Below are 10,905 nucleotides of genomic sequence, written 5' to 3' on the forward strand. Positions count from 1 at the left end.
AAAAAATCCAAAACCAGTATCCTTAATATTGTATACTTCTTGGATATCCTTGGATATCCACCTTGCACACAATGCTGGGGCCACATTAATCTAGGGCATAACTGATTATCTAAAAGAAAGATTTTTCAAAAGTAAACGAAACCACATATTTAAAATATGTGTCAGCCAGATGTCAAAGGGGAGATCAGTCTGAATGGTTTCCAACATGACATGAAAAATTAATTTCCTTTTTAAAAAATGTAGTGAATAAACAACTGATTCCTTCACTTATCAAATGGGGCGATTTGTGTAATTGTTCTAGTTTTACAAGGAATGTTTTAAGAAGTTATTCCAAATTTCATGTGAAAATACTGTTTTTATAAGTGTATCCAGTTAAGTTTTTATAAGTGTATCCAGTTAAGTTTAAGATACTGTGCCTCATTTAAAAGTAGATGCTAGTCAGTGGGACTAAATTATAACTCTCAATATCTTCAGAAAGCTCTGAGATACTGTGACCAGTTACTACAGGAACTGAGTCCCCCTCCCCAGCCCCCCACCCTTTTTTAACTGCTTGTAAATAACTGCCCAAGAAATTATTTTATGGAGCTCAAATGCACATTCCCCTCTCATGTGAAACAATGTCTGGTTGGTTAAAACTAAGCAAATGTCATGTAATAGAAATCCTGTTTCAACAAAAAAAGGGAAATTTAGGATCCCAGATAGCAAATTATTGACTGTGCTTTATGGTAATCTTTTGGGATTCCCATCCAAAGCCATCAGCGAACTAACAAATGATAGATTTCCAAGCTCCAGACCTTATATCCCACTTCTATCAAAGTTAAGAATAGTAATCTTACTATAGGTCATTTAACATAAAAGTATTTAATTTTGACAATAATCATGTAAAACTGTATTGTCATAGGTATCTTTAAGGCTGGAAGTTATGGACAATTATAGATTCCAGAATTTACAAAAACTCTCAGGTCAGTGCCAGCCCCGTTCATACTTAGGATGGCGGCACGTAGCAATTCCTCTACAGAACCATCGGGCACGTGTGAGTGGTCTGTCAGTTCTTCAGGTCAACCAGCAAATGTTTCTCATCCTGACGAGCTCAATGAGGCAAGCATGAAGTTGGGATGATCACAAATATTAGGGAACAGTTTTTTAAATGGTTGCATATATCTAATTACATTTTAAAGTTAAAACTTAAGAATTAAAACCTGGGAACTTTTGAGTTCTCCCAGCAACAAAGAGGATGTATACAGCTATTCTTGAACAGGCGAATGCCTGCTAATTAGATTGCCTAGAATTCCAGTCATTAGCCAAGCAGTCTTCCAAATTAAGACATCCGGTCTCCTTCAATTTTCCACTTAAACCAGAACACAGAAGAATAGATTTGACCAATCAACTTAAGATAAAATTACCCATGAAAATATGACTTATGGTGTGTGGACTAGTAGCTGTACAGCGTATTACAAAAAATCCATGCTGCCACTTGAAGTCTCACAGATTCACAAATTTCTAGGGAATTACCTTAACATTCCTGATCTAGGATGTAGAAAATGGGTCACATGTTTAAATGTGCATTTAGTATCTTCTTAAATGACTAGAAGCAAAATTTTTGCACACTTGCATTTGAGTGATTTAAGGCATTCTAATAATTCATAAGCTCTTAATAGAACCGATATTAAAAATAAAGATGCCATGTATGATACACATTTAGGAACATATGTAGTACATAATCACAATTTAAAAAAACACACAAAAATTCTCAGTTCATATAATTTATTGCAGTTAGCACACAGTTTAAAAATTCACCAACACACCAATAGTACAAAACTAAACAGCATTATAAGTTATTCCCCCCTCAGGAAAATAAAACATACTATGATTGTCAAAGCTAGATGTCAGTCTAAGTTTTAGAACAAAGGGAAGAATGTGAAACTAATAAAAGGAAAAAGCAATCACTCGCAATGACCACAAAAAGAAAATCCAAAAGAAAGTCCGTTTTCTCACAGACATTGATTGTCTTTTCTAAATTAATAAAAATTATTTTAACATAAACTGTATTTAAAAAAAACTAGAAACTCTTCAAGTAACTAAAGATAATGCTCCAAGGCCATTTTCACAGCTTTTTGTTTGTTTGTTTGTTTGTTTGCTTTAAATGCCATTACAGCCAAATTAACACACATTTGACCAAATATTTCCAAAACAGTCCAGCAACACACAATGGAGTTTTCCATTCAGTATCTTAAGCACAAAAATAGGCTATGTTTACAGTAGTTAAGGCGATCAAATTTTAAACAAAAGCAATTAAAAAAAAAAGGGAAAAACAGCAAACGTTTTCCATGCTACTCCCATAGACCTTATTTGTAAGTGCAAGACAGGAAAACAAACACTGTGCAAAATGCTTTGCCCTGCGTGCTGGTCATTAAAACCACACGTTGGGCTGCAGCCTCTGCTGCCGCGATACACATAGTCTACTAACCCCCTTCCCCGTGTCAATCAAGGCAGTCCAGTCCTTTCAGCCTGGGGCTTTTTCAGTCCATAGAATCTTTTCATGAAGTTGGGGGTGGGGGTGGGGGTGGGGGATGGGGGAGGGGAGAGGAGGGAGGAAGGGAGGGAAAGGAAGAAGGGGAGGAAAAGAAAAGGGGAGCAAAAAAAGAGAATGACCTATTGTCAATTTGTGCAGTAGTTATTCTAAAAACGCTCAACTGGGTAAATGTGTACATCTAAACTTTGAGCTGGCCTGGGTTTTGTGCAATTAGAAGTTTTGTTATAAATGCACACTGCACATGCAAATCTTTAAGCCGTTTGTAAACATTTATATTTTCCTTGTTATGTAGCGAAGTTATCAATTTGCAGCTTAAGTTTTTATTCAGCTTAACAGTTTCAACTTAAAGACAGTGGGAAAGTCAATTTAAATTATATAAAATAAAAATAAAAACAGTGCATTAACGTTCTTCATAACACCAGGTTTTTTTCCAAATGGTGCTATTTTTCTAAGGAAATTAAATAATTTTAAACTCACTCGTTAAAGTTATACAATGCAAACAAAGACAAAAAATATATTGAAACTCATGCATTTCTGTAGCGTTAATATTTACTTTTCAAGACTCAACTAAGAGCATCAACACAACCTGTCAAGTCCTTTGACACCCCCCCCAGCCCATGTAATCAATTACAGTATACAATAACAGTAATTCACATTTTTCAACACACAGTTCAACACTGCTGAAGCTGCAATATCCTTTTTCATCCCAAGCAAACCTTCACAAAGACAGCGTCCCAGTGATCCCAGTGTACTTTCAGAATTTCTCTCACTGGGAACCGTCAGAAAACCAGAAGTTGCCACAGAAAGTTTTAAGTCAACTGCTTGTTTAAAAATAGATAATCCAGCATTTCAGAAATTTTCCATTTGGGTCTAAAAGCATTCAGGTTTCCAACAGCCAGAAAAGATTCATGCAATTTGAGACATATAAAGAGGCTAATAAAACTGGAGGGAATTTCTACTTAAAAAAAAGAAAAGGTGGGGAAAAAAAAGAGCTCAAAAGACACCACAGTGCTGACAAAACAGGCCCTATGAAAGCATTTTGTGGTAGGACGATTTGTTTCAAAGGTTCTTATTGGCTTACTTCCCCTACCCCCTCGAAAGAAAGAAAAACACCTCTCTATTCTCCGACTTGCTCTAAAGTTTCTTTTATCAGAATGCTAAATTAGTGAGATTCTCATGCTATTCTAAAGTGCAAAAACAAGTGAATATCCCAACCTTTCAGTTCCAGGAAACGAGACTGCTTTTAGACCGTACCACAACTATATAGAGATCTATTTATATATAGGTATATATATATTATTTATATATATATAAAATTATTTCCAGAGTTCTTGAGAGCTATCTTCTAAGGTCCAGTCTCTGACAGCGGGCAGGCTCAGCGCCTCGCTTTTGACCGACAAGGAGTTCACCAACTCACAGTGGAACTTGCGGATGTGCCGGTACAGGTCCCCGGACTGCGTGAACCTGCGCTCGCACCACTTGCAGGCGTGCGGCTTCTCGCGCGTGTGCACCACGGCGTGGCGGCTCAGGTTGTGCGAGTACTGGAAGCTCTTGCCGCACTGCGTGCACGTGTAGGGCTTCTCGCCCGAGTGAGTCCTCTCGTGGCGTTTCAGGGTGTACATGCAGGAGAACGTCTTCCCGCACAGCGAGCAGGTGGGCACGTTGACGTCGGCGGCCGGCTTGCTGCGCAGGCCGTCCTGCTCGCGGAAGTGCGTGCTCAGGTGGATCTGCAGGATGTGCGGGCTGGGGAAGACCTTGTTGCACAGGGGGCACATGAAGATCTGGCCGGCCGGGCTCAGGATATTGGAAACGTAGGGCAGCAGACTGCTCTCCATGCCGCCCTCCACCTGGACCCGCTCGCTCTCGGGGGTCATCATCTCGTCGTCGCTGGCTTTGTCCTCCCGCTCCAGCTCCCTCAGGACCGAGTCCTCCCTCAGAGGAGCCAGATGGGCCGGCTCATACTGTACCCTGTTATTAGTGCTCACACTCTCTTTCACAGTGCTATGTTCCATGTCATAGTCATTAGTGCCAACATCACTCTCATCACAGGAAGCCTCTTTCTCCACCTTCACCTGCACCAGGTTGCTTCTCAGCACGTCCTGTGAAGAGAAATAAGAGCTGTTCAGATTTTCAACTCCTGAAAGGCTGGACTTGACAGACAGGTCCAGCACACAGTCAACATCTGCCGAATCCCTCACGGAGGTGACAGACCTCTGGGACAAAGACTCTGTTGAGCTGCAGGGGCTGGCTACTGTTTTTCCAGCTGCTGTGGCGTGTGGCTCTGCCTCTCCGCCAGCCTGGGGGATGCCTGCTGAGTCCGAGGGCAATCGCATCCACATGTTCCCAGGCTCGGCAGCCAAGTCCCTTTTGCTGGGCAAGATGTTCAATTTTTCATCTTCCCCTTCATCTTCATCACTGGGCAAATCGCCTGCCATGTGGCTGCTGCCATCAGAGAGACTCTCGACTTTGTCCGAACAACTTGAAGCATCTTCTTCCTTTTTGGTGCTGTCTGCCTCCGTGGTGGCTTTCTCTTTCAGCTTCTTTTTGCAGACTTTGACAATGTCATACATGTGGAGATAACTGGCAGCTGCTAGCACGTCTTCAATGGGCAAGTCTTTGAACTGGAGTTTCCCTTCATACATGAATTCAAGCAGGAGAGCGAAGGCTGGGGCTGTAACAATGTCGCTGTTCAGATGAACAATGTCTCTTTTGTCCAGCTGGTCCTTGTAAAAGAGGTGGAAATACATGCTGCATGAAGCCAGTACAGCTCGGTGCGCTCGGAACTGGGCATCTCCCACCAGAACAGTGCAGTCACAAAGAAAACCCTGATGTCTCTGCTCGCTCAGACACTGCAGCAAATGTCTACTATGGTCTGGAAACTCCATACTGTCTTCATAACCTGGGAAGAGAGAAATTTCTCATGAGAGCCTGGTTAGGAACAACTTTTCAATGCTCTAGTCCCCATTAAAAAAAAAAAAAAAGAAAAAATCAGCTTGGGCCACAGAGGTACATGTTCCTGAATTTTAATCAGGCTTATGACCCAAACACTACCAAATCACACACACAAAACCAAACACAAGAAGAAAAATGTACACTTTTGAAACTTCTTACCCCAGCCAAACAGTGTCTGATGCATCTCCACCTTCCCTGAACTTTTAGTCAAGTTTTAAAAGCCTTAATTTCAGTACAGTCTCTTCCTGAGAATAAGAATTTAGGTCTCTTTCAGAAGAAATTCAATTAACTCTAATCATCAAATTATGTCCTACAAAACCTACAAAATAGCTTTAATTTCAAAGGGAACAACTCAAATAATGAACAAAGAAAAGTCCCAAACGTTCTGGAAGATTCAGAACACTTGTTCAACCATCGTTTTTTATTTTATTACTTTTGATACTTGACTGCACTTAGAAAGCACAATTTAAACACACACATTTGGCTGAATCAAGAAAAAAAAGTGAAATTGCATAATTAGTCCAGAAATTAGCAAACAACTTACTTTTAAAGTCAGAGTGTTAAAACAACAAAAGCCCTGTGTATAAAAACAGATGTTAATGCCTTAAGATTTGCAGGTATAGCACACATGTACGAGATCAGAAGGAACTACACCAACAGATGGAAAAGATCGTCTTTACTATGAACAAATCCAATTTTTTTTTAATGAATCGAGAGAAGAAATGGTTATATGTCTTTGCAAAAACTGTACATCTAGAATATTAAGAAACAGAAGGGCTTTATTTAACTCTGAAAATTCTCATCTGAACTTTGATCTGTTGCAAAGCAAAATCAGTTCCATATTAAAATTAATGCAAACTTTTAAATAAAGGCATATTACGTTCAAATGAAACTCAAAAGTTTTATAGGTTTGACATACCAAAACAAAACAAAAAAAAGAGGCTTGCTAGTAAAAGAGAAACTATTTTTTTTTTTACTCTGCCATACCTCAGTCAACAGAAAATACTTTGTTTCAACATAACTTGATATATTTTGTTTTCCCACTAGGTTTTATTCTTTCAAATATGCATTGTTGCCCTTATTTTCTGGTGAAAAAGGGTAAAATGGAGGGAGGAGAGTCGCAGATGTACAAAGGGTCAAAATTCAACAGCAAAATTCAACTCCTTAAAAATAAAGAAAACCGACTTCCCCTTTACTATGACCAGAAGCAAGGTTCCACACCATCCATCTCAAAAAGTGCATCTGGGGAATGGATACATATTAATTTAACATTTAAAAATTACTTCCCTGCTTCTTCTACACTTTGCCCAAGATGGACTAAAACTTTCATCCTAACCCAATACAATCTGCAAGATGCCCCTGCTAGAATAAACCAAGATTTACAATACAATCACTTTAAGTGCCCCACAGCTAACATCAATCCTAATCCTTGAGAGGGCTAAAAATAAAGATTGGAGGGCAGCTCACAAGGTAGCCGTGATCAAATTAGGAGGCTGAGAGGACAGAGAGGGACGAAGAAGGAAGCTTATAAACATCTGATCCAGCTGACTGTGGCCATATGGCAGCTGCTGCCCAGATAAAGAGATTAAGAATAGAGGAGTGCGATTACAGCTGTCTGGCCAATTCAGGCAGCTCAAATCTACAAGTTCTAAATTAGTCGCTAACACAAAAACTCCTGCAAATAATTATCGTTATGCTGAAATAAAAGATCTCTTAAATATATATTTGAAAGAGAAATGAGGAAACCAGTCAAACTATTCTCCTGGGGACCAAAGTTTTTTTTTTTCTCTCTCTCTCTTAAAAAAAACCTTCGGTTTCAAAAGCACTACAGCTGTATGTTTCAGTAGCGCTGCTGAATGTTTTGAAGAATAAAGTTTCACAGTGGAATTAATTACACAACAATCTAGCTTCTTAACTAGAATAATCTTCTCATATAAGTTTGCATGCTGGATTCCAAACAATTTACTATTTCTCCCCCCCCAACTCCAAAAGCAAAAGGAATCTAAATAGCAGTGAACAACAACAACAAAGTATTTTAATCCAAAGTGATCTCAAAAAGCAATATTTCAAAGCCTTTCTTAACATTTCAAAACTTGAAATATTTCTGTATATTAAAGTTATTTACCCGCAAAAAACAAAAGGGATAAAAATTAAAGCTAAATAAGCCCAAGACTTTCAACTCCAATAAGATGTTCATTTAATACTCAATTTCATATTTTATTCTTAAACTGGATTACAAAAGTAATGTGATTTTTTTTAAATTAAATAAACAAAACACCAAAACAGAAATATGCTCAATCTAATCTCTTGCTACTCCTACCTTTAGGACACATAAACCTGATTAAGTCCTTTCCTCTGAGTCTTGCTGGCTCCAGGTCTGTTACATCGGTGGAAAAAAAGCAGACTAAGAGAGACAGATGCAAAGTGGAGATGATGTTAGAGAGGAATGAGATACCTTCTCCACCACAGATCCGCACACACTAACTCCCTGTCTGTGTGTTAGAATAAAAGGCTGAGGGATGGCAGGCTGTCAGCTGCTCTGACATCATGTTCAGATGGAAATGCTACCTCCAGCTGTGCTCCTTTTAATGCCATATGCTACTCCTCTACACTCCTGCCACCAGCTTTTTCTTAGGAGAACTTTTCTCTTCTGTTAGTATAAACAAAATACTTCAAAGTCTCCCTTTTTTTCCAAACTTTCTAACAGAAGAAATTGAAAAACTCAGCATATGGAGTTCTACTGTATTTATGGAATAGCAACACTTCTGTCTTAAGTTGGTGGACTGGCTTACATACTGACAGCACACTCAAGCCACGGTGCTATTCAGGAAATCCAGATTCACTTTTATTCAACTCCAACGTTTAGTTTCAAAGGCAGCTTAGGAATATTTTTAACCAACCCATTTGACATCTCCAGTCCCGTTTCAACATTATTACGGCACTTTACTTTTTTTTTTCTGCTGAGATAATGGTATACATATCTCAGAATGTTGGAAGACTATTCAGAACTACTGCTTCAACCTGGTTCACCTTATTTCACTCTTATATAACTACTTATCTAAAACCACCTTCTCAGTAAAATTTCTCACACTGCCAGTTAATGCAAATTTCAACTCTCAATATCAACAAGCTGAAACTGCACTTTCTGAAATCCTGGAAAGTACTTCAGTTCAATGAGATAAATTAATAAACTGATACAACCTGCTACAGCCACTTAAAATGAATGCTGCATCTCTGTAGCTGATCCAACTTTACGCTCAGAAAGAGCAGAACTTTGTATTCCCCTTGATCCGTGTCCCATAACAATCTTTTTTTGGGTCACTTAGTAATGTTCATGATCACAAGAAAACCTTTCAGGGAGAAAGGGGTGGGGGAAGCCAGCTCTAGCAAGTTGGGGAACTTTTTGGCTAGATTTGTGGGTCTTTTTCGAATGGCTGATGAAACTGTAACATAACCCGGACTGGCGTGACCAGTGCCCTGCAAGGGGCTGCGACATCTGTGAATGTCAAATACATCTCCACACACTCTGATGGGGGTGAGGAGGAGAAAAGGCGCTGGGGCCTGAGGCGCAAGTGTCACAGTCCCGCTGATAACCACTCCGTCCTCATTAGAAAACCATGGCCAAGAGTTAAAAAAAGAGTAACAAAGACCAAGGTCTCTATCCTGTGCTTCTTGCTTTCCCAAAGTCACAAACCCAACTTTCTCTAACTTCGAGATCAATGACATAATTATGAATGCCTATTTCAAGAGTCCCTCTTTGGAGATAAATTCCTTCTCAGCCACACCACCTATTCTGCACAAATGCCCTCGCCTCATTCCAATATATCAGACATTAATCACCCCATTTACCCAGTGGGGTGGGGGGCGAGTGACAGTTTAATGAGTCCCGAGCACCGCAATGGGCCAGCGACTCCCACTCCACAAATCAACCCCTCTGCGCCTCGCAGCCTCAGGTCCGGAGAGGTTTTGTAAGGTTGGGTTTTGTTTTTCAAGGAGGTGGGGGCGGGGGTGCGGAGCAGGGAGGGGGGAAGAAATGCAAATCTTCACGTAGTTGGCTGTGCATAAAACACTAGGGGAAAGAGGAAGGTTAAACCACAGGGAAGGAGGTGGAGGGCGTAGAGCCGGTGCAGCAGGAAAACACCTTAAACAACAGACGAGAAAACAGACCCGGGTCACGGCAACAACAAAAGAAAAGTCGTAAGAAGCAGGGGGAGGGTGGCTGCTACCGCTTCCCCGCCGCCACGGCGCGAGCCCCCGGCAACTGCCCCGGCCCGGGAGGGGCCTCCCCGCGGGCGCCGCCGCAGCTGCGAGGGTCCCCGGAGCCGCGGCCGTCCCGGCGCCGTGCAGCTGCACCGCTCCCAAGCCCCCGCCCCGAGCCCCCCGCCCCCGAGAGGCGCCGCCGCAGCTGCACCGGCCGGAGCGCGCCCCGCGCCGCAGCTGCACCGGCCGCACCCCGCCCGACCCGCAGCTGCGGCGGCCGGGCACCGCACCGGGCCCCCCGCCGCTGCGGCGCCCTCCGCCACCCCTGGCTCCACCCGCACAAACTAACTCCACTCGCGGGGCCGGGTCGCCCGCCCGCCCGCCCTGCCCCGCCGGCCGGGGCCGCACAGCCGGCGCCCCGCCCGCCAGGGCCCGGGCGCGGAGGGGGCGCCGGGTCGGGGCCGGGGGCCGGCGCCGGGACTCACACGGAGCGGCCCTAAGTCACCGCGTCCCCGCCGCCGCCGCCGCCGCCGCGTCCTCCGCCTCCCGGCCGCCGCCGCCGCCGGACTTGGTGGGCTTCCTCCTCCGCGGGCCCCCCTCCCTCCCTCCCTCCCGGCCCCCCCGCCCCCCAATCCCGGCTCCGTCGCCCGCTCCCCCTGCCCCCTCCCTCCCTCCCTCCCTCCCACCCCCGCTGGCAGCCGGAGGAGCGCGGCGGAGCGAAGAGGCCCCACTCTCAACGGCTCCCCATGGCAGCAGCCCAGCGGCGGCCGCAGCCTGCCAGACACAGCGAGGGAGCGAGCGAGCGAGGAGCGAGCGCGGAGCCCGGGCCGGGGGGCGGGATGGGGGGGCGGGGGCGGGGGGAGGGGCGGGGGGACGCACCACGCACGCACGCGGCGGCGGCGGCCAGATGTTCCCCCCCACCCCGCCTCCCTCCCTCCAGGCGCTGGGCTGCTGCGATTGACCGAAAGCTGCCGGACCCGTGTTCCCCGCCCGCCCCCAGCACTCAGTCTCCTCCAATAGGAGAGCAGCTTTTCAGGGGGGCGGAGGCAGTGACGGGCAATCATCGAACTGACAAGAGGGCCCGGCCAATGGGAGAGGGGAGCTGGAGCTGCCGCTCTCGCGTGCCAATCGCAAGCAGAAACTGTTGGGGTGGGCGGGCACGGGCGGGCGGGGCTTAGTAGAGAGGCGGGGCGGGCGGAGTCGTCGGGCGGGCGCAGCGG

General features: G+C 44.4%; 1 protein-coding gene across 7 annotated transcripts; it reads right to left on the reverse strand.

The window, feature by feature from the left end:
- Positions 1 to 1,747: 1,747 nt before the first annotated feature.
- On the reverse strand, positions 1,748 to 10,283 carry ZBTB18 (zinc finger and BTB domain containing 18). Of its 7 annotated transcripts, none has more exons than XM_057728913.1 (4): positions 10,171 to 10,203; positions 6,030 to 6,062; positions 5,645 to 5,730; positions 1,748 to 5,432 (listed from the first exon to the last, which is right to left on the reverse strand). In XM_057728913.1, exons 3-4 carry the CDS (start codon positions 5,667 to 5,669, stop codon positions 3,850 to 3,852), a joined length of 1,608 nt encoding a protein of 535 aa, XP_057584896.1. In that variant the 5' UTR covers positions 5,670 to 5,730; positions 6,030 to 6,062; positions 10,171 to 10,203; the 3' UTR covers positions 1,748 to 3,849. The 7 variants fall into 7 exon arrangements, with proteins under 7 accessions (XP_057584896.1, XP_057584901.1, XP_057584900.1 ...); XM_057728918.1 differs by lacking the exons at positions 5,645 to 5,730; positions 10,171 to 10,203 and adding exons at positions 7,806 to 7,889; positions 9,335 to 9,650; XM_057728917.1 differs by lacking the exon at positions 5,645 to 5,730 and having other exon boundaries at positions 10,171 to 10,272.
- Positions 10,284 to 10,905: the final 622 nt, after the last annotated feature.

The sequence above is a fragment of the Hippopotamus amphibius genome, chromosome 3 (assembly GCF_030028045.1).
Source record: "Hippopotamus amphibius kiboko isolate mHipAmp2 chromosome 3, mHipAmp2.hap2, whole genome shotgun sequence".
Lineage (NCBI taxonomy): Eukaryota > Metazoa > Chordata > Mammalia > Artiodactyla > Hippopotamidae > Hippopotamus > Hippopotamus amphibius.

What these genes read in the sequence shown, in the direction of transcription:
- ZBTB18 (XM_057728913.1), bottom strand. Translation starts at nt 5,669, where the DNA reads ATGCATCAGACACTGTTTGGCTGGG. An exon ending in TCAGACACTGTTTGGCTGGG is followed by an intron (nt 5,433 to 5,644) that starts GTAAGAAGTTTC and finishes CTCTCTTCCCAG; the next exon opens with GTTATGAAGACAGTATGGAG.